The sequence below is a fragment of the Cygnus atratus genome, chromosome 1 (genome assembly GCF_013377495.2).
Source record: "Cygnus atratus isolate AKBS03 ecotype Queensland, Australia chromosome 1, CAtr_DNAZoo_HiC_assembly, whole genome shotgun sequence".
NCBI lineage: Eukaryota > Metazoa > Chordata > Aves > Anseriformes > Anatidae > Cygnus > Cygnus atratus.
Window position 1 is genome coordinate 61,047,344 of NC_066362.1, and position 27,719 is coordinate 61,075,062.

The 27,719-nt window shown below is 47.1% G+C and overlaps 3 protein-coding genes across 7 annotated transcripts in view; 1 reads left to right on the forward strand and 2 right to left on the reverse strand.

The window, feature by feature from the left end:
* DENND2A (DENN domain containing 2A) overlaps positions 1–2,098 on the reverse strand; it is a 61,053-nt gene extending 58,955 nt beyond the window's left edge. The window contains exon 1 of the mRNA XM_035568574.2: positions 2,062–2,098. The gene's annotated coding sequence lies outside the window, so the exon portion shown is untranslated. The remainder of the gene's footprint in view (positions 1–2,061) is intronic.
* Positions 2,099–2,470: 372 nt separating this feature from the next.
* On the forward strand, positions 2,471–16,716 carry ADCK2 (aarF domain containing kinase 2). 3 transcript variants are annotated; one of them, XR_004782001.1, is made up of 10 exons: positions 2,471–3,382; positions 4,116–4,262; positions 5,854–5,982; positions 6,644–6,739; positions 8,769–9,020; positions 10,441–10,569; positions 11,005–11,058; positions 12,320–12,537; positions 15,428–15,805; positions 16,561–16,716. XR_004782001.1 is itself a non-coding variant. In XM_035568567.2 (8 exons), the coding sequence occupies exons 1-8, from the start codon at positions 2,471–2,473 to the stop codon at positions 12,461–12,463; spliced, it is 1,863 nt and encodes a 620-aa protein (XP_035424460.1). In that variant the 3' UTR covers positions 12,464–13,184. The 3 variants fall into 3 exon arrangements, 1 of the variants encoding a protein (XP_035424460.1); XR_004782000.1 differs by lacking the exon at positions 16,561–16,716 and having other exon boundaries at positions 15,428–16,179; XM_035568567.2 differs by lacking the exons at positions 15,428–15,805; positions 16,561–16,716 and having other exon boundaries at positions 12,320–13,184.
* On the reverse strand, positions 15,848–27,703 carry LOC118259211 (trichohyalin-like). 3 transcript variants are annotated; one of them, XM_050714085.1, is made up of 11 exons: positions 27,579–27,703; positions 27,162–27,234; positions 25,944–26,035; positions 25,584–25,761; positions 24,244–24,472; positions 23,118–23,674; positions 22,074–22,218; positions 20,596–20,840; positions 19,138–19,301; positions 18,193–18,442; positions 15,848–16,884 (listed from the first exon to the last, which is right to left on the reverse strand). In XM_050714085.1, the coding sequence occupies exons 3-11, from the start codon at positions 26,024–26,026 to the stop codon at positions 16,660–16,662; spliced, it is 2,076 nt and encodes a 691-aa protein (XP_050570042.1). In that variant the 5' UTR covers positions 26,027–26,035; positions 27,162–27,234; positions 27,579–27,703; the 3' UTR covers positions 15,848–16,659. The 3 variants fall into 3 exon arrangements, with proteins under 3 accessions (XP_050570042.1, XP_035424459.1, XP_050570047.1); XM_035568566.2 differs by lacking the exons at positions 27,162–27,234; positions 27,579–27,703 and adding an exon at positions 27,269–27,562; XM_050714090.1 differs by lacking the exons at positions 27,162–27,234; positions 27,579–27,703 and adding an exon at positions 27,269–27,557 and having other exon boundaries at positions 16,323–16,884; positions 25,590–25,761.
* Between the last annotated feature and the right edge of the window lie 16 nt (positions 27,704–27,719).

Consider the following 27,719-nt stretch of genomic DNA (forward strand, 5'->3'; position numbering starts at 1 on the left):
CGCTAAAGCGAGGGAGGGATCTGGGCTGGGAAGTGAATTAAGTTTTCCTACAGGTTCTCAGTTCCCACAGTACATAAAAAATGATGGACAGAGGATTTTTTTCCTCTAAGTAGTAGCGAGCAGTTGTTAACATACATCCAAAACTCAGAACCAACTGAACTCCATCTTCAAAATGCCACAGCTTCCAGTCCAAAGCCTCCCTGCATAAGACAGCAGCTCTTTGGTGAACAGCCGTGATCCCAAGGCAAGTTTCAGCATCACCTGTGCGACAGCTCTCCCCTAAAACACTCATTGATGGGTTACTGTCACTTACACGAGAGTTCCCCAAACAGAAAAAGACGATTTCATCATCAGCTGTATCCTTGGCAGCAGGTTCATTAGTTTTGGTTTATAAAAGGCACATGTCCTTTGCTAGGGAAACGCGCAATCCTGTGTAACCATGTCATTATGCACAAGGTTAATGCATTGCCAGCTGACTCAGGAATAAGTAAGGCCCAACAGAGCCATCAGCAGCCCCCTGCAGAGCAGAAAAGCCCAGCATTCAGAGCCAACATGGAAGATAAAACAATTCACCGTCTCTACCAAACTATCACTGTCATCTCAGCAGACTTGTTATTTTTGTTTTGGGTTCCCGTTTTTTGTTGTTGTCATTTTTTCTTTAACTAGCAGTTGTGTGCTGTCATGTGCCCACATCTACTTTCATTAGGAAGCTCCCTGAAGCATTGTTTCATTACTGTCTTATTAAGGGAATCACTAATAATCATAACACTTCAACTGCGTGGGTCAGGCTATCATTAGAATCATAGAATGACAGAATCATTAAGGCTGGAAAAGACCTCCAAGATCATCTGGTCCAACCATCCCCCTACCACCAACATCACCCACTAAACCATGTCCCAGATTACCACATCCAACCTTTTCTTAAACACCTCCACCACCTCCCTGGGCAACCCGTTTCAATAATTAGAAAGTCTCAGCTTTTAGTTAAAAATAAAAAAAGGCATTAACAGTGTTACTCGTCCTGAAAAAAAGCTTCAAAATGCCCTTATGCAGAAGGCCATAAAAACAGCCCGACCATTAGCATTTTTAAATCTCTGGTTACTTTAACATAAAATCTCAAGGTTTTTAAAAGTAAGCTCAAAATTTTTCCATATGTGAAGGTAGAAGTGCTGAAAAAGGGAAAAGTATGACAGGACAAATTGTTTATAAGATACTTCATAAAGCCATATATGAAATCATGTGAAAGACTTGAACTGTACCCAGGTACTGAGAGCAAGCCAGCACAGACTGCCATGCACATGCCCCTTGCTCCAGAAAAGCCAGGTACCATTTGCAGCAGCTGAAGCACCCCTGCGTGTCTGAGCCATGTAAGGTAACCTATCACCCACCACCTGATCCACAGCTGCCCAAGACTCGGACATCCACAGCAACACGCCAGTCCGAAGGCTGCTTTTGCCTTGGGTGAAAGATTTTCATCTCCTGACCATCAAAACCAAGCCAACAGGAGTGTACGCAGGCTGCGCATCTGACTGCCGACGGGCACTCGAGTGCTCCAAGCAGACCCACTGCTCAGCTAACCCTTGTTGTCACCCTGACATACGCCATCCCTGTGAGACAAGGATACTGAAGCATCCAGGGACCACCATGGTTTCCAACATGGCCAGACCTCTGCCAGACTAGCAGGGAATGTTTGAGGAAGAAGGTCTGTGCCCAACCAAGGCCCAGGACTTATTTCCACTTAAGACGCTACTAGAATAAATTTGGGACAGTTTTAAAGCTTCTGTGGCTCAGCTTTCATCCATGAGCCATGAACAGCCATCCTGTTTTCTTTCAGTCCTCCTCAGGAACTGACGTTTACCAGGGATGACAGCAGCAGCATTACCAGTTGCCTTCCACATCCCCATTGCACACAGCAAGAGCGTGGCTTTGTTGCTTTAGCCAGGCCATGGCTCCTTTGCATGCTTCCATTTCCCATAGCTGCATGCCTGGTATTTTAAAAATACACCTCAGAAACACGTGGCACAACAAAAACACATCTGGAAGGATACAATGGCCCAATACCTCATGAGTATTGTAAAGGAAGCAGCTTCACCCCATGGCCTTGCCTGCGGAGGTCCCATGAAGCGTTTTGGTGGCCAAACCCCCCAGTAGGTGCAGCTACCCCAGGCAAGCACACTGAGGCAGACCCAAACCACCTTCCACAACGACCACGAGTGCTTCTGCTACTGGGCTCGGGCGCCATTTGGGGGGGGGGGGGGCGCCGCCATTTGGGGGGGGGGGGGCGCCGCCATTTGGGGGGGGCGCCGCCATTTGGGGGGGGCGCCGCCTGGCGGCCGGGCGCGGAGCCGCAGCCGTGCAGCCCCGCCGTGTCCCTTTAACGGGCGGTCCGTCCCCGCCTGCCGCCCGCGGCCCGCCCGCTCTCCCCGCCGCCCTGCGCGGCCGCCGGTAGCGGCGGGCGGGCGGGCGGGCGATGGTGGCGGGCGGCGCCGCGCGGCTGCTGCCGCTACCCCGCCTGGGCCGCGCCGCCGGGGCGCGGGGGGCGCTGCCCGGCTGGACGGCGGCGGGGCGCGGCGGGCTGCGGGGCGGCCGCTGGGCCGCCGTGGCCTTGGCGGTGCCGGCCGTGTCCGCGTCGGTGCCCGGGCAGCGCCGCCCGCCCAGCCGGCCGCTGTGGGTGGGGGAGCGGGAGCGGGCGCCCCGGGGGCTGGTGCTGCGGCTGGTGCTGGTGCTGCGGCTGGGGCTGCGGGCCTGCGGGCTGCTGCTGCGCTTCGGGCCGCTGCTGCTGCTGTACCCGCTGAGCCGCCTGCGGCCCGGCCTGGGCGCCCTGTGGCTGCGGCTGCTGCGGAGGGCGGCCGAGGCCGCGGGCCCGACGTGCGTCAAGCTGGGCCAGTGGGCCAGCACCCGCAGGGACCTCTTCTCCGAGGCCTTCTGCGACGAGTTCTCCAAGCTGCACGTCGAGGTGAGCCCGCACCCCTGGGGCCACACCGACGAGCTGCTGAGGAAGGCCTTCGGCGAGGACTGGAGGCGCGTCCTCAAGTTCCAAAGCCAGGAGCCGGTGGGCTCGGGCTGCGTGGCGCAGGTGTACAAAGCCTACGCCGACCTGGCGGCTATCGCTGGCGGCCAGGCCAAGGAGCTGGCGCAGTGCTCAGAGTTACGGTCCGCTTCTGAAGCGTGGGAGGCGTCAGGCTTTAGAGGCCTCTTCAGGTGGCTGAGGAAGAGGAAGAGTGAGGGGAGGTGGGAAGAGAGGAGCAAGGAGGAGCTGAGCCTGGTGGGCTGCTCCCCCGAAAGTCCCGTGAGCGGAACGCAGCGTGTGGAGCAGATGGCCAAACCGCCCCTGAATGCAAACCCTTCACCAGCCAGACATCTCACGCCTGTAGCCATTAAAGTAAGTCATACATCGTACTGGCAGACGTCTCAAAGTGGAGTGCACTGAACAATGCTAAGAAGACTTTGGTTCCCATGGAGATGAGTAGGCTGGCTAGGGCTAGGTGGAGCAACAGAAGTGACACTCATCTCCCTGCCTAACTTTCCTCAGTGCTTGGGTTCCGGCCAGCTGTAATCTAGAAAGCAGTGGCCCCAACTCTTGCCAACCTGGAGAATCCAAGTACACATCCTGCCTGTGGCACCATTTGCCACGGCGCCTGGGTACCAGAAATGCCTGCAAAGGCCCAATTCATACAAAAAGAATGAATATTAATCTTGGTATCACCTCTCAGAAAATGAGTCTTCTTTTCACATGAAGAAATCTGGAACAGATCGTTTCTTTCCAGCAAAGTTTATTTGAAGAAATTTTACATTTGAGCTGTTACAAATGCTAGCCTGTAATACATGGCAGGAAGAGGGCAGGAGAATGAAAGCAATGGAAAATGGTATGGGATGAAATTGTAGGCTTCAGCTGAGAAGTATTCCATCTGAAAAATCATAAAGTGTTTCTTTATGACCTAAGCCATGGCAAAATAAGAATTCTCCTGAGAACTAGCTGGTGAAGCCTTGTTAGCACCTGGTTTTAAAGACCGGATCCTGTCTTTTTTGGAATATATCCTTTTAGCTGATCGAAATAGACTATCGTTTTTACAGTGTTTCGGGAGTTGATCTCGCCACCATTTTTTCTTGTACAGGTCCTGCATCCTGGGCTAGTCCACCAAGTCCAGATGGATCTGTTTATCATGAAGATGGGTAGCCACATCCTTGGACTTCTCCCTGGATTCAAGTGGCTCAGTTTGACAGAGATTGTGGAGGAATTTGAGAAGCTTATGATTCAGCAGGTATGTACAGTGACGTGGTCTTTGCATACTGAAGTAAAACTGACCTTTTCCTAGCTTCTGACTGGCTCTAACTCCATCTGTACACCTTCTTTTTAAAGGGCTAGATGAAGGCTTGCTTATTTTTTAATCACTCACATAAAGTTACTGTAGGAAACCTGACATGCTCACAGTATAAAAAAGCAAAGCAACAGATAAGTTTAACAATCTTTATTAGATTTAAAAATCTGTTTCAAGACTGAGTATATTTTCTAGGAAGCAACCTGAACAGCTGATGAACATAGCTGCAGTCCTTTTTGCAGGACTGTGAAGGACAAGTGAACGGTGGTGAAAGGCCTCTCTGTAGGAAAAGAATCTCTCTGAACAAGTGCTCAGACGCTTTTTTTTCTCTTTAGTCCTATGTACGTGGTTACAATCTGTACTCACTGGTTGTGTTTCTTAGCCTTGAGGTATATACATATTAGCATAATTAATATAGTTTTAAATGAGTTAATAACAGTCTATATTATATCATCATCAGACTCATAGGGTTGGTAAAGTTAAACATTACAATAGCTTTGAAAACGTGTCCTGATTCACTAACGTCTCATAAAGACGCAGTGCTGAAACATCCTTACTACCATATTGACAAAGATTTTCCTACAGAGTTCATTACTGTTATATTTCTATTAAAATGAACCATTACCTGCTAATTTCATTTTTTGTGTCTAGATTGCAGAGTCTAAAGTTTCTTTTAAACCTTTGAAAACCTTAACTCTTTTTTTCTATTGCAAGAAATATACTCAAGCAAACCCATGCTGTAAGCTTTTGACTGTATTCAGATGTGACTCAAGGTCATTAGGACCAGTCAAGTGGTGCAGAGCTTTTTCTGGATGTTCTGAAGACTCAGGAGTATGAGGTGCTCAGGAGAGCATCTCATAAGCCTGTTGTCATTTTTCACTTCTCTTTGAAAGAACGAGAAATATTCCTACAATACTTCCCATTGCTGGGTGAGGAAGGTGAGGCAAGGTTTTCTTCCCTCTCACGTCCTTGTGCAGCAGTAGTGGGCTGGAGAAGGTACAAGAATGTTGTTGGAGGGAGAGGTGGCCTTGGGTCAAGGCACTGGATCACTGAAAAGCTGGGGCTATGGCTTCTCATAGTGGATTATTTTGTGTGTCTTTTGTGTGTCTTACACAAAATTTCTTCCTGCTATGTCTGCCTGTCTGTCTGTAAAGCGAGGCTGGGGCTGCAGTTCTCCCACCCTGTCCGCCTGCCTTGCTATTTGGACAGTTAGCTTTGGTTCAGGATCCATCTCACCCTGGAAAATAATGCAGTCCTGGTCTTTTTTTGGGACACCCTGCCTATATAGTAAGAGTAACTTGTATTTCTGAGGTGCTGGGTTCTGGGCCATTCATTACTGGGCCTTACTCTGCTCTTCCATCAGGAAAGTTATAAGCATGTAAGAAGCACCACTCTTTGTTCTGTTTTGATTCTGGCTTTTTTTAACAGATTTGCTGGTACTGTGCATTGCACTGCACAGTAACATCCTCATTGAGGATCCTGAAGATCTACTTGCATCTCTTTCCCAACCTGCTTTTTCTTTTTCTCCCTTGAGATCGACTTACGCTACGAGGCCAGAAATCTGGAGCGCTTCCGGCAAAATTTCCTGCATGTTGATTTTGTGAAGTTCCCAACTCCCGTTCGCCCTTTGGTAACAACCGATGTTCTAGTGGAAACATTTGAGGTAAGAATTGCACAGCCTGGGAACAGTGATAGCAGAGAGAAGGCCCTTAGGAGAACACTCTAAAGAGGCATCTTTTGAGAACGAGCACTCACGGGCAGAAGGATGCTTTTCTCTTACTTGCTTGAAGAGATCGGTGTCCTTCCTTCAGCGTCTCTTCCACTAGGGTTTGTTTGTAAACAGCGCGTCCCAGAAGACAGGTGGCAGACACTTCCATGTAGAAGTGAACACTTGGCTCAAAACCAAGCAGACTAGCAGTGTGTGCAGCCACCGTGTGCTTGCCTCTGCTTTGCAAACCAACACCACGCTCCAGCTGCCCTCTGTGGTGGGTCAAAGCAAGGAGCTCAGCAATCTGACACGTTTTTTGATGCTTGTCCCACTTCCTTTGTGTATGTTTGAATCGCAGACCAAAGCTACTCTCAGCCTTAGGTTTTGTGCATGCAATCCTGGCAAGGGTATTTCTGCCCCAGGCTGTATCACATTCTTCTTCTAAAGAACAAACCGTTGCTTCTCTCATGTTCTCCATCACAGTAGGTACTGTCTCCACTGAGCTGGTCCCTTCTAAAGTATTCTTACTGCATTTCCTCAGCTCAGCACCTACGTAAACGTATGGGTGAAAGCGGGACACGGGGTGTATTTGACTCCAGCTCTGTCCTTATTTCAGGAGAGTGAGCCCATTTCGCGCTACCTGCATGCAGAGGTTGCCACAGAACTGAGGCAGAGACTTGCAAAGATGGGCATGGACATGCTGCTAAAGATGGTACGCACTTGGCTGAGGCTGGAAGTGAAGGTGGTTTTCCCGCAGAAGCTATTCAGTTGGGGTAATAAGGCACTATGGCTAAAGAGAGAACAGAACCTATTTGCTTCCCACGTCTTCTACCCTTCTCCCCATGGACTCAAAGACACAGCTGTGCCTTTTGGAGCCAGCCCATGGACGCCAGGTATTGTGGTAACCCAGGACGTGGGCTGCTAGGGCACTGCAGCTCCTGAAATGACAGAGGGAGCGTCTACTTCACGTGCAGTGTAACAAGGGCTGAGTAAAGCCTGGACTAGACACATCACCACTGTAGGCTTTGATGCAGAGCTTCTTTAGCTGCAGAAGGGAGATCTGCTTGCGCATGGTAGGGTCCTGCTGTGCAATTTGATCAGAGCATTGCTTACAAAACCCACTGATCGATTTAATGAATATTCATGTACTGCCTAAGTGCTGGAAAGTGTAATATAGTTAGCAAATATCATGCTCTGTGCAGATACTGTGGATGTGACTCACAGGGAAAACAGCTAGCTATTATTTATTTATTGACCCCTCCTCCAAAACTACCTTCTTTGAGGCAGAACTAAATATGGAGTAAAGAAAAACCCAGCCAGGCTTAGCTTACAGTTTAACTTCTGGCTGTCTAGTTCTTGTATTGCCAAAATAATCAAAAGTGATTTGGAAAGGAGTGCTGAGAGGTGACACAACTGGCCTCTGAGAAGCCATGAGAACTAGCAGGGAAGAGCTGCAAAAGAACCTCACAGTGCTGAGCGAGTGGGCAGCGAGGGTCGGGTGGGATTCAGTTGATAACTGCAACCTTGTGCTAAGGCAGTGGGGAGGCTGCAGCTAGAACTTGATATGCGATGGCAGACACTGAAATGGCTTTTACCACTCAGAAGAGCAATGGTGGAACCACAATAGATAGTTTTATGCTGACATCAGATGTAATGGTTAGGAGCAAAACAAATCCTCCAGATTTTAGGAATAGAAAAGAATTAGAGAGCAGAGAAGAAACATTAAGGCCATATATAAAACAAATACCTGTCTAGGATATTCTACATTTCTAGTCCCTCGCCGTCCATGATCTTCCATTTCAAGGGCTGTAATGGAACTAAGAAGGGTGCAGAGGAAGGCAGCCAGGACAATTACCAGTGTGGAATGGCTTCTCTGCAGGAATGATGAAATAACTGGGACTCTCAACTCTGAAAAGCAGAGAAATTGGAGTAGTTTATAATGCAGATATATAGAGTCGTGCGTGTTAGAGAATAAATATGGATCTACTGTTTATGGTTTCTTAGAATAGTAAGGAGGACATAAAAAATAACAGAGGTCACTTTTCAGGCAGTGCCCAAAACCCCTTCTATTTTCACATTGCCATAACTATTTACATGACAAGTAGACAAATTCATAGGTGGAGACATCCATCAGATACAGAGAGAATCTCCTTCGGGTAGGAAGTCCTGCAGCCTCAGTTTGCCAAGAATGTTGGTGGAGAAGTATTACCTTGTGCTTGCCCTCTTGTTAGTCCTTTCCGCTGCTAACTGCTAGCAGAGATGGAGAAGTACTACGTGCATTTGTTTCCTCTTGTAACTTTTCGTTACTTTTCAATACAGCTGTATTGATGTGCTGCACTAGACAAACTTACCCACGCGCTAAACCCCATACCAGTGAGTGGCAAATGGTCTGTTCTTACTGGTTCTCTTTGGCAAGGCCCACCAGGCTGTGTTGGGCATAGGGTTAATGGTCAGGGAGAAGTACCGTTCCCTGCTGGGACTCCTTGCTGTTTTACCTGACCTCTAGCAGATGGCAGGGTTGCTTCACGCAGCTCTGCCGGCTCACTCGGAGCGAGCGGTACCCGCCCTGTTCCCAGCAGGGTTGCTCTGCAGCAGAAGCCATTTACTGTGTTGCTGCCTGAGGTGATGTGTGTCAGTAAGGGCAGGGAACAGTCCGGGAACAAGCCCACGCTGTTTGCCTGGGGTTTGGTGTGGGCGGGCTTGGTTGGAATCAGCTGCTCTGAGACCTGCCTGTCTTCCAGGTCTTTGTTGACAACTTTGTGCACGCTGACCTGCACCCCGGGAACATCCTGGTGCAAGGCACGGCCCAGGCCAGCACCGGCGGCAGGGAGCAGACGGCCCTCGTGGACCTGTGCGACACGCTGGTGGTGGAGGTGCAGCCGCCCCTCCGGCGGCTCTGCCTGGTGCTGCTGGACGCGGGGATCGTGGCGGAGCTGCAGAGCGCTGACATGCAGAACTTCCGCGCGGTTTTCACGGCTGTGGTCCAGGGCCAGGTGAGGCTGGGGAAGGGAGAGCGCCGCGGAGCCTGGTGGGTAAAGCACAGTGCTCTTTGTGTCCCCGTACAATCCTCCTCAGGAGGGGAGAGGAGACTTGCCAGCTGGGAAGCTGTACCAGACACGGGGATGAGATGCTCAGCTAAAGCAAGGAGGCTGTGGGAGTGGAGCGATTTCAGTGGCCGAGGAGACTGAAGGTGTCTAACAGGAAGCGGTGGCTGCCCCTCCCTGCTTTGGAGTGCTTCTGCTGCAAGTCGGGACTGCCTGGGGGCTGCTCCTTTCAGAGGCTGTTGCAGGATTGGCCAGGTTTTGCTACAGAAGAGGAGGGAGTGGATTAAGATCTCAATCTTCCACACGTTTCCTTCTGCACCTTCATCCTCCCTATTATTGTTATGTCAGTGTATAGAGAGGAGAGACAGCTAAACAGGCGGGAGTGTGTGTGTGGGGGGGTCTGACATCTGCCAGGCTCCTCTTTCTCCTCCTTCCCACTTTAAAATATATTCTCAGATGGGCTAGAGAATCCAGTGCTGATGTGTCCTGTTCATTTTGAGAAAAAGCATCTGTAATCACACTGGCGTGTTGCTGTTTCTCAGCTGTGGGTTGGATGGCTCATGAGCATATAGGAGGGACACATTTTACTTTGGTCCAATCTGCTGAAGCATACCCAAAAGTCAGTGCTAAAATCAATGTATTCAGGCCCGTTCTGTACTGCCAGACTTAATTCTAAGCTGATAAGCAAAAACTCGGAATGTTTTCTTGCAAGGCCTTCACGGTTGGGTTAATTTGTGATCTACAGGTGAAAAACTTTACCCCAAATCTCTTTGCCATAGCTGGGGCCTCTGGCTCTGTACATCACTGTCAGACACATCATCCAAGAGGAGCTGTAATGTCACTCACAAGTGTAGCGTGGATATGGTTCTTCCCTGCTGCCTCCTCCTTTTCTTGCCAAATGTCCCGGTATAGAATCATCTCGCTCTTCCCTCCATGGTCTGCAAACGGAAGGTTGGACTTAGCCTGTAGGGAAGGGTTAATAGATGCCCTTCTTTGCACCATCTCCTCCTCTGTTGAGAAGGAAATGTTAATCCTGTGGATTTATTCCCCCTTGCCCCAAAACTTTTATCTGAGAGACGATCTTTGTTACGTCCTCCCCTACAAGACCTGCAAGAACAACAGAGCAGGTCTTTGCCAGATACTGTCTAAGAGTTTTAGACCAGTTCCGCTTTTCCTGCACCCGCTTCTGTTGATTGCTTGTGTCGCTGTTGCTGGAAATGGGAAGCGTGGCCCTGGGAGTTCTCCCTGCAGTATGCTTCCTCCAGCAATCTGCAGCAGAGGCCTTGCAGGGTTAACAGCGTGCAGCTCCCCGCAGGCCTGGTACCAGTGATCTAGTTCTGCTGAGTTTTCTTTTCCGCTTGTTTCCCAGGGGGAGAGAGTGGCAGAACTGATCCTTCATCATGCCCGTGCTAACCAGTGCCAGGATATTGAGCGATTCAAAGCCGAAATGGCAGAACTAGTGACCAAAGTCCGGGGGAACACCATCGCCCTGGGAAAGGCAAGTCCACATACAGTGTCCCACCCTCATGTACCTGTAATTCAGCGCAGCTTCGCTTTCAAAATGGTCTGGGTGGAAAGGCCAGCTGTGATCCCCTCAGCACCACCAACCAGTACTTGGAGCTTTTAGTTCCTCAGGTGGTGCAAAAGTCCCTAAAATCCTTTCTTACTTCCTTCTAACTACAACAAAAAAAAACGTGTGTTTAGTTTTGTTTTTTTAAATTTCTAACAAGAACCGTGGGTCACAGCTGAACTCTTTGTCTTGGGCAGAGTGGAGAGGATCATACTTTGATGTTGGCTGTTGTCAACCCAGTGCTCTTGTCCCACCGCCAGGACTAAATGCTAACAAACGTTTAGAATCCTACCTGTCATGCATGTGACTGCCTTGACCACAGGTTTTTTTGATCAGCTGCTAATGTCTCCTTTTCTATTCCAGCTGCAGGTGGCAGATCTCCTCTCGAATGTCTTTAAATTATTGATGACCCATAAGGTGAGGTCCTCTCACTGTCTGCCTTCAGCAGCTGGGAGTTCATTTGGGGAGGTAGAAGTACTGGGATCATGAAGGGCTGTGAAAGTGGGGGACTGACTCCTGAAATGAACGTCAAGGAGGGGGACTGACAGAAGGCATGGAAGGGTTGTAGGCGCGCTGTTTCTTGGGCCCTGATACACATCCTACCAAGACCACTTTCTATTTTGTTGGATTTTGTCTTAATACTACGTTTAATGGTTGATATTATTTGCTAAAAGGAATTTTATATTATACATTAGGAAAATATTTAGTAAAGTGTTGCTGTAAGATGTAGTTTTTTCTTATCTTTTTTATATTCCCTTAGAAGCAGAAAAGAAATTCTAACGTAGGTGCCATTTGTATATCACTGCATGCTTTCTTCCCTGAACTTTTCTTGAGGTATTTTTATGTAACAGCACTAGGCCCTTTTACTGGTATGTTAGAGCCCTCAAAGTGAGGATTTGCTCCCAGAAAGGAGATTCTTTCTTGTACCTTTCTGGAAAAAAAGCTCCTATGGCCAGAAACAACCTTGGAAATCAACAGAGCTATGGTGACCTGAACTGGAGAGGAGAAGGTTGTCAGCCATAAGCGTACCCAGCCTGCAAAGGGTCCCTCTAAACATTCCTTAGTTAGAGCTCTTAGTCAGTAAGACTCATTAAGCTGGTCTCCAGTAACCTGAAATGTAGTTTAGGCCCTTACAAAGGGCCTACTCACAACTCCATGAATTCTTGGTGCCCTGGTATGCCTTGAAACAATCATAGTACTGGGAACTGGGGGCTAGTTTGTTTCCATGCGTAACAGAGGGCTTTTTGTCTGTGATATGGGGAGCTCTTTTGTGGCCCTTCACAAAGTGAGCTGCCCCTTACACAACCACACGCGTCCAGGTAGGTTGGATCCTACTGCAGTTTATAGCCATGTTAGCGGTGGTCAGGAATCCTAAACTTCTGCTACTCCAGTATGGGGAAAAAAACACCAAAAACCATCGCCCTACTTGGGACTGAAAAGTCAACTCTTGGGTTCCTTTAGGACACTTCCCCTGAAACTGTTATTTTTTGGACCTGCTGCCGGATCTCGGAGCGTTCTGAAACTCCAAATGAAGAAGTTGCAGCATGGTTTCAGATGTACTTGCAAGCTCTCTCCTGCTTCTCCCCTTCCCTCTCTGCTTAGCCAGAACTGGTACCTCTGTGAAATGGGCTCAGAAGAAAAAGGTCCACTGAGTTCACTCAGTCTCTTGTGGTTCTAGGTGAAGCTCGAGAGCAATTTTGCTTCCATCATCTTTGCCATTATGGTTCTGGAAGGTCTTGGTCGTTCACTGGACCCTGAACTGGACATCCTAGAGGCAGCTAAACCACTGCTCATCAAAACTGCAGCTTCTGTCCTTGAATAGCCTCCAGCGGCTGCTGCCCTCTCACCGTGCAGGGTTACCTGTGGTGCCCGCGAGCTGACAGAAAGAAGCTGAAGGTGAGGACACTCACATGTCTCGGGGAAATGCCGTGTGGTGATTACTCTCCAGTAATGTTGCCTCCAGTCATGTCAGCCAAGCACCAGACATGGGATGGTTGTAAGGCCTTCATTTTCCAGGAAGATTTTTCACAGGTAGAGAGTTCTGACTCTTACAGTTACCTGGTTCTATGCTCTGGTAGTTTTTAGCTGACATATCACGTAGTTCAGGTGTACAAGACCACTGCAGCCTGACGAGGAAAGCAGTCTTACTGGTCTAAAAGTCTTTAAAAAGATGTTCAGTGATCAAGCTTGTTTTGAAATAAATCAGGTTAAGTATTTTAAGTTAATTTACTGACTCATCTGTCACTGTGGTATGAGAAATGATGTTCCGACACCTAAGCAAGCAATTCGGGATGAAAAAAGCCAGTAAGTCTTTGTCTTTTGTACTTTAACTTCTACTTTTATTGTAGAAGTGTCCTGAGATCCTGCATGGAGTGGTCTGTTCTTGGTCACTTTGGATGATAAAAACAGACCAGTCGATTATTTTTTTCAAACTCCCATACTCTAGCGCAATACTATAGGAGTTTGGATTATGAACAGCAAAAGAAAATATTTGACTTAACAGAAAAACTAATTCCATAATAAAAATAATTTTTTGGAATATTTGTACTGGTCTTGGTTTTTGTTGAAGCTTAAAAAAAGTCTGTCCTCTCCCTGTGCTGCTGTCCCTTCCCTACCCCTGACGCCGTCCTCCGCCCCAACTCCCACCATAGTCAACTCAAAACCTGAACTAATATGCAGATGCTTTTTTTTTTTGTTGTTGTTCTCCCGGGGTAGTTTGCAAAACAAAGAGTCCAAGGGTTTTCCTAATGGACTGAAAACATTGTGAATGTTTAAATTGGATAATTAAAGTCATCAACAAATGAGCTAAGTCATACATGGCTTTTAAAGTCAATTATTTTAATAGTACTCTTAAAATTATTTTATGGCCTTATTCTTATGGTAAGAAACACAAGTCTATGAATGACTGGAAATACCCTAATACTAAATATTTTCCCAGATACGCTTTATGTGAAATTGTAGCCACGCAGGGTAGCTGCAGTAGTCTGTTTTCAGAGGGCTAAGCAAAGAAGAGAAAGTACGTACGTGGATGATTGGCTGTTTAATGGTGATTATAAAATAACGATTAATGATACATAATTGAAGTCTGAAAAATAAGTTTAGAGTTCTGTTCAGTGTATTTCATTTACTTTAATTAGGAACTGCTCCATTTCCAAATGATTGAGGATAAAAAGCAGCAGCGGAGTTTAATAGTAACGTTTAAGATCTACGCTTGTTTTTGTAAGTCCAGGCAGACTTAAACTCATAACTGGGTACATTATACATTATTAGTACCACTACACGATTTTGAGTAAGACAACTGTCTTAATTTTAAAAAAACTGGGGGGGCGGGGGCAAGCAACCCCTAAACTTCACATCAAAGAAAACCTCCATGTGCTGCCACCGGGACCCCCTCTCACCCAGCCGTGTGCATACCCCCCTTCCTGTTCCCACCCAGCTGGCACCAGTGCTAGGCTCAGCGCCCCGCAGTGCTGTGCTCTCATCGGTTATGCAGGTCTTAGGCACGGCCATCAACACTTTCACCAACAGCACATTTCATCCAACTTCATCCAGAGGCTAAATGGAGCTTAAACCAACTGGTAGGCTTCGGTGTCTAAAAGGCAGAGCTGTGCTTCACATGGAGCTTGCAAATATGCAGCAAGATGTATTTTTTTTTCAGACCTTAATGAAAAAAAAACAACAATAAGAAACAACCCTCAAAGCCTTTACTTTATACTCAGGTTCCTCTTTGTTTCCTTTCCTTTTTTTTTTTTTTTAAATAAAAACCTCAGAATGGTTCATGCATATTCTGGATCCTAAAGTTAAAGATACCCCTTTTAGCCATTAAGACCTTAGAACAGTTTGTAAGCATTGGGATGAGAGACCTAGCTTTAACCTTAATTTTTCGGGGGAAATCTAAAGGTATAACCTCTCCGTTATTGCTGGAGGAACACAGTCTGAGACTTAGTGCTAAGAAACTGTTGGCCATTCAAAAGATTAAGCAGAATTTCAGAGAAACTCCCTTTCGCATTTTTTCTTTATTTTTTAGAATCTTTTATCACTGGTGATGTGTTCCTGTAAAAAGCACGAGCTTTCATAATACCTGCACTCTTTGCTGAGTGATAGTCCAGAAAATGCGTTACATGTTTCTATGTGTACAGGGCATGTCAGGCAACAGCATTTAAATTTTGTATCCGGTTTGGTTCTGGGTATTACTTAAAATTTAATTTGTATTATTTTATATCCTAGCATACTTTCTTGAAAAACAAAAAAACTCCCTTCAATATAGCTTTGAGTGCTCCAGCAAACTGTGTCATGTCCATCCTCATTTCCTAAATACCCGTGTGCATTACATTTTTTGCTACCCAAAGCTGATAAAGGCATTCTCTGTGACACTGCTGCTGTATTTTGTATCTGTGATGATATGAGGAAGAGGGAAAGCATTTCAGGATGTGACAACGACCTCCTCCTCCCCTCTGTGAACAAAGGCACTGCCACTAATCTGCGTACGATGTATTACAAACACCTCTCTTCTCCCCTTTCCTGTTGTGTAAGAGCATCTCTTGGTGCGTCTTAATGTTTCTTTTCTGCGGAGGGGAAAAAGTGGTAGCATGTCCCTGGGAGTGGCTGACGCCACACTTCACTAAGGAAAGCGAGTCACGCACTTCAAATAGGGGAGTGAGGAGCCAGTTGCATCCTGAACTCTGGTTGGTAACTAGGTTTTCACCTAGTTCCCCCTCCCCCCCAAAAAAAACAAAAAAAGTTTATTTTATGCATTTTGGTTTTCTATAAGTCATTCTTCCTCTAGGGAAATGGCCTGCATTTTATGAAGAATACTGACAGTGGAGGGATCTACACTCACCTGCAGCCCAAGCTGGATGGTTCCAAGCTGTCCTACCAGGTTTTCTGAAGGACCTCTCCTCTTACTGGATTCCTGCCCCGCCACCTACAGCAGCTCTGGACCCACAGCACTTCTGGCAGGAGGTAGCACAACTTTTTCATCCGTATGGACTTCTTTCCTACGGATCTCTGCAACTCAAGTGCGATGGGACACTTGCAAGAGTCAGTTGTTAATGATGGACATTGCAGTGGATAATTTCTACTGTATTTTAGCATGTACATTTTTTTCATCCAGCTGGTCTGCAGCTCTCCTTCCCCACATTTCATGTGATGTTAACGTAGCAAGGTAAGTCATATGCCAGCATCACATAGCTTTACTTTCTATTTTACGTTGTCCTTGACCTTTAAGAAACGTGCTCTTCTGGCCCTGTTCTGGAAGAAACACAGCAGGGCAGAAAGCTCCCAGAATTCAGCAGCAGCAGTCTTTTCAGGCCTCTATTTAATTCCCCTGCCACCTTGTACAGTGGGATGTAATCTGTGCCGATGGCCATGCTACTTTACAGTAGCTGTGAGAGAGCTTGAGAGACTCATTCCCGGGGAGTTTCTTTTGACCTTCATTCTTGTTCTTCACTTAGTACTGTAAATTGTGTGGCCTACGCCACTTAACTCGTTCCTTTCTCTGTCACTTGAATCTTGAAAGTAATTAAAACGCGTCACCCGCTGCTCGGTTCAGGATTGCCCCATGACTCTTCCACCAGTCCCAGACTACAACACTAAACTCTACAGGTGCTGACTCCTGTGGAAACGGCTCGCCCCCTTCAGCTGCCTTTGGGGCAGGATGGCAGCACTATGCTTGTGTTTCACATTAAGTACCAGCGTAGCTCTGGGTTGCAGACTTGGGCCTGTCAGCGGGGTCGCTGCGTAAGCCTAACACCGAAGAACAGTTTGACAGAGGTGGGGGTCCACTCAATGGCCAGGTGGGACAGAACAGTAACCCCAGGAAAAAAAAAAATTAAGGGACAGAGCAGTGAAAATGCATGCTGGCTGCAATGAAAGGGAGATAAAAGATTTCTCCACGAGTCCTAATTCCATTTGTCACAGCTGCACTCAGGCACCCAGACTGCAGCACAGTGCCGTACATGGATGTGCAGAACGGGTTTGTGGACTGATCAGCACCTGCTTACCCATGCTGCCGTTTCCTTACGCGAGCAGTGATGCCCGGAGCATCAAAAGATTCTGTTCCCTGAGGTACTGCTGAAGGTCACAGTGTTTCTGGTCTTCTTTTTGCGCCTTCTCCTGTGAATGGTTTCTGTGCTGGAACACTTTCCTTTTGGCAGCCTGGTGCTGCTTTTGTTGCCTGTCCTGCTCCTGGGAGTCTTGCTTCAGCATTTGCTGCTGTGACTGCATTCTGCTCTTCAGAAAATCCTATGTAAAAATAATGACGTGCAATTGCAAAGCTTTTAGTCAGAATATCATCTACAATTATCACTGGCATAGCTCAGAAATAGGTGTATTTCATTAATTTGTTATTATTTATCTATTTATTAATGACATAGATGGTGGGATTGAGTGCACTCGTAGCAAGTTTGCAGATGACACCTAGGTGTGGTGCAGTTGATATGCTAGTGAGAAGGGATGCCATCCAGAGAGACCTGGACAGGCTGGAGAAGTGGGCCCACGTGAAACTCCTGCAGTTCAACAAGGCCAAGCGCGAGGTGCTGCCTCTGGGTCTTGGCATTCCCAAACATCAGTACAGACTGGGGGTTAAACGGATTGAGAGCAGCTCTGCAGAGGAGGACTTGTTGACACTGCCACTTCACATCCAGTTTTTCATCCACCAATGTGCACTTGCAGCCCAGAAAACTAACTGTACCCCGGGCCAGCAGGGAGAGGGAGGTGATTCTGCCCCTCTGCTCCACTATCCTGAGACCCCTCCTGGAGCCCTGCGCTCAGCTCTGGGGCCCCAGCAGGAGGACACGGAGCTGTCGGAGTGAGTCCAGAGGAGGACCACTACGCTGATCAGAGGGCTGGAGCACCTCTCCTCTGAAAAGAGGCTGAGAAAAGTTGTTCAGCCTGGGGACTAAAAAGCTCCAGGGGGACCTTATTGCAACCTTTCAGTACTTAAAGGGGACTTACCAGAAAGACAGAGAGAGACTTTTTTTTTTTTTTTTTTTTACAAGGGCATGTAGTGACAGGGCAAGGGGTAATGGTTTTAAACTGAAAGAGGGTAGGTTTCGATTACATATAAGGAAGAAATTCTCTGCTATGAGGTTGTTGAGGCACTGGAACAGGTTGCCCAGAGAACCTGTGGATGCCCCATCTCTGGAGAGGTTCAACATCAGGTTGGATGGGGCACTGGGCAACCTGATCTAGTGAGATGTCCCTGCCCATGGCAGGGGATTTGATCTAGATGATCTTTAAGATCCCTTCCAACCCAGACCATTCTATGACTCTATAATAATCTGTGGAAATTCATTCCTAGCAGAAGACTATTTATAGAAGACTATTCCTCGCAGAAAGACTATTTCTATGACAGACACAGAAAAATTCACTTCCCATCTTTGATCTGTATGTGTGTGAAAGAAAAGTTAACATTTGAAAGTTGCATTTATGCATCTCCAAATGATGTAATTACATTGGATATAAAACAGGTGAACGACAAATACTCTAGACGGCGCTACAGTTGGAAACACAGTAGTAGTACAGGCAAAACTTTTCTGAGATGTCCCTTACCAGCCTTTCTTTTTCCTGTTCAAAGCTCCTTTCATTGCGTTCTGCAAGCAAATTCTCTCTCTGCAATCGCCGTGTCTGTAAGAACTGCAGCCTCTGACTTGCCTTTCTGTTCTCCTCCTCTGACAAGAAGGATTCCTTCCTGCTCCTCTCTGACCACGCTGCTTGAAGCAATGCCATGTGCTGCAAAGCTCTGTCTTTGTGCTCCAGCTGTTTCTCCAACCCTTGCAACATTCTCTGATGCGATCGCTGCCTGTTTCAAAAACAAATTTTCCTCAAATTTCTCAGAAAATAAAAGCAATTAAAAAAAAAAGTGTGTAAGATGAAAAGCAGGTATTATGGCAATCCGGGCTCAGTCAATATTACAGGACTCTGTTACATTATGAAGATTAAGCCTGTATCCTAAACAGAGGTGGCAAAACCCCCAAATGGGCTGGTGCCTGGTGGGAGCTAAGTGCAGCCATATGCTCACCTGACTACAGAACCTGGCGTGGCTCTGTGTTCTTGGGCCTGAAGACCAGGAGCCAAGGAAATGGATTGTAGGACAAATCCAGGCAACTGGGGGGCTCTGTGTATTCACGGTGGTGGTTCCACAGGGGCAAGAGAAGAGATGGGAAGAGGAAGGTTGTGGGGGAAAGGACCTGCAAAGTGTAAGTGGACTGTGGGGCAGGTGAGGGAGGCAAAAGGACTCTGGCTCTGGGGATGAGATTGAAGGGAATTTGCCCTCGAGCTAATGCTGAAGGCTGTGGGTCCATTGGCACCTCCTTACTCATACCTCAAGCACCAATTTTATTCCCATTACTGAACCATCATGACTCTGCAGACACTAGCATGATGTGCAGCGTGTGATGTTCGGAGACTGAATGACAGCACCGAGGAGTGGAGATTTCTAATAAATGTCAGATGGTTGGAAAAAGCAAACAAAATAAAACAGCTCCTAGGTATTACCTCTGGTTGTTCCGGCGTAGCTGGCGTCGGAGAGCTTCTGCCTCTTGCTGCTGTTGCCTCTTCCGCTGCCTCTCTTCCTCTTGTCCCCTTCTGTGCTCAATCTTGGCTCTGTTGAGGTCTATCTCTTTCCATGTCTCCTGAGATGCACTGTTAAGGACTGATTTCTAAGAAAAAAATATCCTGTAGGTACTACGGATTCCTTATCAGACATTAGAAAAAGAAATATCTGCCTCCCTCTGGAGAAACAGAAGATCTTCCTGGATTTCTACGCAGTTATGCTAACTCACTTCCTGTTGTCCAAGACTTCTACGCATACTACGCATAGTCAAGAAGTCTTCATGTTTTCTTCAGTAGTAACTGCATTTCAGTGCTGGGCAGTGTTTCTAATGTGCATTTTTAAACACACTGTGCTGTGAGAGGAAGCACCTACAAGGCTTCTCTTCACAGCCATAGTGCAATAGTTCAGCTAGTTCCTCTGTACTCCTCACAGTGCCCTACATGAGGGAAGGAGCAAGGAAACATCACCAGTACTTAGACATGCATTCTAGTTATGTTGCTAGAGATGTTTAAAGCTAAAACAGAGTTTCCACACAATATTTTGCTCTCTCAGATGCATTCTCCCTTCTACTCCCAGCAACAACTAGCATGTTCTTGCCATTAGCCACTCTTCTGAGAACATAACGTCTCCTTCCAGGTCTTTCTGAAGGACATCTCCAATATCATGAGCTGGGAAACCCTACAGGGCCTTCAAACAATGCCCACTGCCTCTTTGTTATCACAGTTCCTGTCAGACTCGCATAATATTTTGACAGAGATCAGCTTGTTAAGAGAAATCAGCGACTTCCTAGGCATAATAAGAACCTTTGTTCTTCTGTGTATTACTGTGTATTCGCAAAATTGCACCCTGTGAGTGGTTTGTGATTAATGACTTGTGGAGGGAAAGGTCAAATTAAAAAATCCAAGGTGTTTCATAGGTGGGAGATGAACAAATAGTGTTATCTAGCAGGTAAGGACTCGCCTAAGGATCAGGAGACTCAAGGTTCCACCCCAGCCCTGACATGCATTCCCTGCCACGAAATTCAACTGGCTAGCTAGACTTTCTCTTTTTTGCTCTCGGGATCTGTAAGGGACAAATAATTCTCTCCTATCCAGGAGAGTTGGTTGGAAGGATAATTTAGGAAAGATTACATCTAAAATAAAATAATAATAATAATAAAAAAAAACTACCAGAAGTGCAGAGCACAAATACCAGCAGTGCCCTGTTCCTGTACATCACTGACTCTCAAGTGGAAACTTTATGTTTCTATTTATGCATTATAGCCATTATTTTACATGTGCATATATATATTTTTTTTATGTAAAAGCCTTTAAGAAAGATCAAATGAGAGTATATTCTCACTTGACATAAACAAATCACTCAATCCTAATAGCTAAAAACTAGTTTGGACAAGTACTTACTGTAATGCTTTTGTCTTTTAGAAGATGCAGGAGGTTTGTGGATCTCCTAGCCTGCGCACTGGAGGTGCTGTGTGGCCTCTGTACACGCAGAGCTGACTCAATGGCCAGCCTGTCTTTCTCGAGTGATTGATTCACTCGGTCAAAGAAGCTTTGTCGCCTGAAGGGATCCAAAGCACTGGTTCCCAGGGAAGGGCTCCTTTGGGAAGGCTGGATTGGAGCTTCTGCCACTCTGGACTCTAAAAGGCCTTTTAGATAAATTAGAGCAGGGACATATGAAGTTATAGGCAACTTATAAAAAGAAAACAGATTAAAAAAAAAAGTCTTTTCACATAAAATATGTTCAAGCAAGACTTTTATAACTAAGTATCAACATTTTCCTCTGATGGAGTGAGACGTTTCTTAGTCTCCCCAGATCAGGTCTCAGTGTTCAAAAAAGAAGTTTACCTTTGCCATCAACCAAGATATTTTTTTACAATACTACTTTAACACACAACCATTGACTACACTTACAGCTACTCAGTTTAAGGGTTTGTTTATGTGGTATTTTGCAAACAGGCATGAGCATCTTCTGCCAGTGCTCTGAGACAACCAACACTGATACATTTCTGCAAAGCCTGACCTATAAATCCTGCTGCAAGACAGGAGAAATTAGCTTGGGTACAACACTGTGCTAACAGTTACCTAGCTTTCGGGTGACTGAGAACACGGGCAGAGTTTGCTTGCACCTTTCTGCTAAGGACAGCATGGACTTGAGCAGCAGTTACTGCACAGAATGATGGTGGAACGCCCCCTGGGAGGAAACATGCCTTTCTGTGACTCACTCCCTCTAACAGCACTGTCACAGGGCACTACAGAAGCTATAATACTTGGAGAAAACTTTGGGCTTCCAGAATCCTTACTGCAACGCTTACATTTGTCACAAAGCTAGCTTAAATGAGAACAGCACCAACTTGATTAAAAGCATGATCCAAACCCTTTGGAGTGACAGGGGAACAGAAGTTTAATCAACGACATTATAAAGTAATCACTTAATAAGAGCAGGAGTGTTTCCTGCTGAACGGTCCTGGTGAAATCATTTTGTTATCTGTAATCATAGCTAACATTACAGATGAATTTTTAAAGTAAGGTATTTATAAAAATAATAATAACAGAGTGAGCGTTATGATAAAAGTTAAGAGAACTCAGCTCAAAAGCTGCTGCTGTAGTAGCTGTAAATGCCAGAAAAAGAAACACCCCAACTTCCGTCTGAAAAAGAGTTCCGTCTTGAGCAAAAGACAAACAGCTTCCCAACCCAAGCTGCCATTAATACCCGCGTACTGCATGATGCTGGCTGTACGCAGCATGGCATTATGACATTCTCTTTTGATGCATCAAGAACTACGGCAATAGAACATGCTGGCCCACTGCAATGATTTTTTTTTTTTATTATTATTTTTAGCAATTGTTATATTTGGATAAAATAGCTACGATTTCAGTACCGTGTTTGTGTTTAAAATGAGCGTCAGTTTCAGCATCCTGCTGCCTGCTGCCTGCTTCCTCCTTGCGGACTGCCTCCATTAGCCAGCTGTCCGTGCTGACAGCAGCATCAACCATAGTAGCATGAGCCGGCTCCCTCGGGGGACTCTAGAAACAAGAAGAAATGCAATCGTGATCCAGACCTGATAAGGAAAAAGTTGGTTTCGTGAACTTGCAGTGTGAGATGTTATGCTGCAACTCGAGTTGGAGAAAGAAACAAAAGCGCATGGGAGTTCTTTACCGAAGAAATAAAGAACTCTTAAGAAGAGTAGTTTGATAGCTTTTTGGTTTTCTCCACATCTTAAAATGACCTAAAAAAAATGACAGTACTACTGCCTGGAAGGGTCTAAAGTGGCACAGAGACATCAGGCCAGAGGAGCTCTGGCAGGAAGACAGCGTTCCTGGCACATGCCAAAAATCCACATTCTAACCCTTGCAGAGCAATGGAAAAAAGTTTGGCAGTAGCTGGTGCACATGAACCTCCTCCTTGCTGACCCTCGCCCAGTACCCTGCTCACAAGCACCAGAACAACTACGAAGGATCACAAAAGGCCTTTGATTCACAGGAGCGACGCCTCTGCCATGGTTGAGAAATATTTTAACAGTTATGCCAGGGACTGCCCTGGTGTTGAGGGATCCTTACTGTATCCTTATTCAGCGTGAAGTCTTTTGTCTGACACATTTTCCTGCCTTTACGCAGAGGCAGGATGTAGAGGAGCTGGGCCAAGCAACACTTCTCAGATCCTGCAAATGTGGAAGAGGTTTTAGGAGTCCGCTCCAGCCAGTGACAAAGAATGACAGCTTCTAGCTCTTCCCCACATCAAAGGATTAGGAAGACAAGGGGGAGTAAAGTCAGACAGTCCCCATTCTTTAGCAGGCATACACGAGGGTCACACCCAAAACCTTTTGTAATTTTTCGGTACCAAGAGCAGAAAAGGTAAGGTAACACACCAGAAATTATACAACTAGCAGACTACATGTTAAGAGACAGTATGAAGCACTTTTTACCTTCTTAGGATCTAAAACCTCCTTGTCCTCTTCCAAAGAACACTCAGCATCTTTTGGAGCATTTCCTGCCTTCAATCTCTTCTCTTCCTCTCTGGAAACACTTCCTGAAGGGGAAATCCTCACTTCAGAGGGTTGCTCTTCTATTTTCTTGCTGAGCTCTTCTGTAGCGACGCTGGCTCCTGGCACGAAGGCATCTTCTCGCTGCACTTTGTGCTCTGTGGGCTGAGGCTGTTCGCAGGCTGCCAGGCAGCAGCGGGGAAGCAAGGTGCACCTACAGCTGCACGTAGCACGGGGCTGAACTGAACGCAGGCCCCTTGGGCAGCACTCCAGAGCTGAGCGCCCCTGTCTGCGATGCCCGGAAGGTCTGTAACCCGGTGTCACGACGTACGGGTAGTCCGAGCTGGACTCCACCACCATCTGCCTGGCCGCTAGAGGCATCTGCAGTTCCAGGATGATGCGCTCGCTGAGGGGCAGGGGGATGCGCAGGGCTCGGTCAGCAGGTACCTCCTTGGTCTGCCCGTTCCAGAAACTGACAAGCACTCCCTTTCGATTTTGTGCTGAGCATATTAGAAAAAAGAAAAAAGGTATTAGAAAGAGGGTAACCTGTGTGATGCATCTCTTAGAAACTAGCAATTAAAGTAATAGCACGAGTTACAGACAATTTTGTAGCACCTTACGTGATTTTTTCTTTAAAGGTTTAGAATTTGTCCTTTTGAGTTTCCTATGAAGAGGCAAAAGACAACAAAGCTCTTGCTAGCCAGAGTGAGCCAGGATTTTATCCTGCCAAAGCTGGAAACTAGACTAAGAGGTTATTAGGTGAAACTCATGAGGGCCAGGAGCATTTATCTCCTTGTGTCGGTGGGATACCCCCACCCCTCCCAACAAGCCCACCTTGGTTTTTTAGGACATTTCCACTCACAGAACAAAACAAAGGCTAATTCTGGGGGCGGTGTTAATTCTAACACTGAAAAGGAACAGGATGCACAGGGCCAACAACAACAACAAAAAGACAAGGAAGAGAAAACAAGCGGCAAGTGGTGAATTCTCCATGGCTGAGACTGTTCCCTGTGTCGTGGCCAGCAGCCGTGGCGAGTTTAGCACTGATTAGGAAGCCAATACCTCGTACCTAAGTGTGCCTCCTCGTTCCCCATAACCTTTAGCACAGTGCCTGGGCCAAAACGCTCAGCTTTAGCCTCCCATGGTGCCAGGACCCTGTCTCCTGGAGCGAGTGGCTGTCGCCTGGCATCTTCGTAGTGGAGGATGTCGTAGAGAGGCGTTTCCTGCATGCGAAGCTCCACCTTGCCTTTCAGAGCGCGACTTTTGTCAAACTCGATTACAAAGCGTTCCCTTGAGCCCTACAGGAGTAAAGCATGCAGTTTGCAAGACAGACATCCGGGTCCAACTAACACCCAAACACAAGTGCTAAGAGGGAAATGGCAGAAATCCCAGTTCCCAGGAACGTGATCTGTGAACGCAGTTGTCCTCCTCCACCAGGTTTTTCACTGTACCGTGTCCGTGCTGGACTTTAAAGTAATTAAAAAGCTGGGGCTTAACGGGCTTGACAGCCATTCTCTTCCTTGCCTTTTGGACTTGGAATTTAGCAGGCTTACCTGGCTCAGACAAGCACAGTCAGCATCCTAAGAAAGAGCCTTGCCGGGAAAACCATCCACCCAAGTAGCCAAAAGAAACTGCTGCATATGATGCAGCTAGGTACATCATAATCAACAGGACAGGAAACCTTTAAAAAGTCAGTAAAAAGCCACAGCTGCCACAAATTCGAGTACTTTAATTTAAGCCTCCAGCAATGGGCATGGGGCAGATTCTACTGGGAAAATCTCAGCCTTCTCTGCAGGTCCGTGAGAGCCCTTACACAAATAACGCTGTTGGCCAACACCTGTTCCACCCCACGCTGGCTCCCACAGCTTTACTGGCATCACCATTTATTTAAGTAGCCCCTGAGCTGGAAAATGGACTGGATTTTTAAAGAAAGACTGCAGGGGAGTATTTCTGTCTGGCATCCTAAGTTACACCACAGATTCCAGAAACACAGCAGGAAGAGAACAAGGAAAGCTCTCAGTTCAGTGAGGAGGAAGTGGCTCCTGCAGGGGGACGTTCTGGATCACTATTACTAGGACTGTTTACTCAATTGACTGTGCTGCTAGGCTGCACAGTGAAAGTAGACAAGAGGGATATAAAGGACCTGCTCAGTTTGTCTCGTAACCCCTGAGCCTGATTGATTTCCAGGCTGCTTCTGCATGCAGAACTCTTCACAGTAAACAGCCAGTGATGATCACGAAGACAAGACGAAGGTAGGGTGTGGGGAGAGAACTGTGGTCACAAAGCGTGCAGGCTCACAGGAGAGCCACCCTACAGCAGTGCCATGGCGAGGCACGGGAAGGACAGGAAAAAAGACACACGGAGCCCAGGGAGAGTGCTTTACAAGCACGGTTCCCAGCGAATAGCTACCTTCACCTCTTGTGCAACGTGGCCCAGGTAATAATAGCCATCAGCCTCTTTCCTTGCCAGCACACGAGCCCCCCTCAGGAAACTGGAAGCCTCTGAGGATGAATGAATGAAATTCCTTTTTTCTGAGGATACCACGGGCATGCAAAGGGAATCTGGGTTCCATGCGCAAACAGGAAAGCTGTAGGAAACAAATCCAAGAAGTAAAGACCATGGTCACAGAACTTCTGTAGCTTGCTGCAATGGAAACAAACTAAACCCACATGGGATCCCGCCAGCCCTACCCTGCCCTGCACAACCATCTTTGTTTCCTAGCTTTTCTTCTTCTCTTATCAGTGACCTATCTATAGCTTTTGAACTTACTGTGTCAGTGAACATCCTGGCAGCACGGAGCCAAAGGGATCTTTATTAGCCGTGTGACAACACCGGACGTGTGAGATGGGCATGGAGCTTGTCTGAAGGGGGAAGGAGATGGAAGCAGAATATGAGCAGGACTTTTGAACACTCAAATCCCTAAACAGGAGTATTATTTTTAAAATGGAAGTTTACTTTCCAGTATGATACTTCTCTCTAATTTAATTTTTACATCATATATTTTACTGTACTGTGCTCTTAATCTGTAAGCTTATCACAAATGATATTGATTCCTTAAAATCGAGAGAAAAAAATATCTAAAAAAAATGCTACAGCATATAACCATTAGAGCCTATCAGCATTCTATTCTACCATGAAGAAAGCACTAAGGATGTGGTTTTTAAATCAGAATAGTTTTACTTTCTCATTATTATGACATCTGGTTAATTGATCTTAGCCCCCACGGCTTCCTCCGTGTCGGTCTGTCCCTGCCTCTCAAACAGCAGCTTGTAGACAAACAGTGGTCGCTCCTCTTGTGACCTGCTTCCTACACAGAGAGCAGAACTCTTCCAGCAAGCGTGAGCTGCAAGGTCAATGAAGGGAGCAGAAGTCAGGTAAGAATGGAGTCACGAACTGAGTCTCGGTAGACAACGTTGCCCTTGCAGGTTAGAGCCAGCACCGGAGCCAGGTGGCCTGGGCAGGAGAATGGCAAGGGGACCTGACAGGTGAGCAGCATGCAAAACGTTTGAGAGAGATGAGAAAGATAACGGTGTGCCAGGGTCTGAGAGAAGAGAGAAGGACAAAATGCAAGGGAGTAGGGAGGCTGAGGTGACAACCAAACTACGAATCCTATATTAAAGCATTCAGATTTTAATGAAAAAAAAAAAAGGAAAAGATATACTAACATTGCATTAATCAATTAATCAGGTATTAAATAAAAACAATGGTTGAATAGTTTGCCACTATACCCTGGAATGCTGTTTCAGCAACAGTTTATGTCTATTGCAAGACAGAAGAGCAGGGAACTTAAAATCTGTTAACTACAAAGAGGACCAAAGGGTGGGCATAAAAAACCTGTGCTATGTCAGCTGAGCACTATTAGAGGTAGGAGTTTGGGACGTTCACTGGTTTAGATGAAACTGTTTCTTATTTATTTAAGAGACCCAGCAAAGAAAACGTAAAACCAGGGCAAGACAAGGCGAGGGTTCCTTCCCTCGGGAGCTTCACCTGTCAGCGACGCCTCTCTCCGAGTGCTGGTCTGTACGGTTCGGTGGAATCACTTTATGGACCAAATCTCGCCCTGTAAAAGTAAGCTTTGCTTGACCGAGCTGTACCTGCACTTCCTTGTCCCCAGGCGCTGACGGTGGTGCCGTTGCTCAGGGCCACGCAAGGCGCTGCCTTTCCTCACACGGCGATTTAAGGACGGGCAGGGCGCAGGGCTCGGTCCAGCACCCACCCGCTCCCAACCCGCGCAGCGGAGCCTGGCCCCGATGGGCGAGACGCCGCCCGGGGGGCACCAGCCCGGGAGGGACCCGTTACCGAGCGCCGCTCCCTGCCGGGGCTGCGCCTCCCCAGCAGCACCCGCCGGCCCCGGAGCGCTCCCTCGGCTCCCCTCAGCGCCTCGGCTCCCCTCCGCGCCCTCACCGTTGCTACGCGACCGGGCACCTCGGCCTGAACCAACTGCGGCGCCCCGGGGGGGGAGGAGCGGCCGTTCCCTCAGCCCCTTCCCTAACGGCGAGCAGCTGTGCCCCTCTCCGCCGCTATCCACGGAGAGTATTTGGCCTG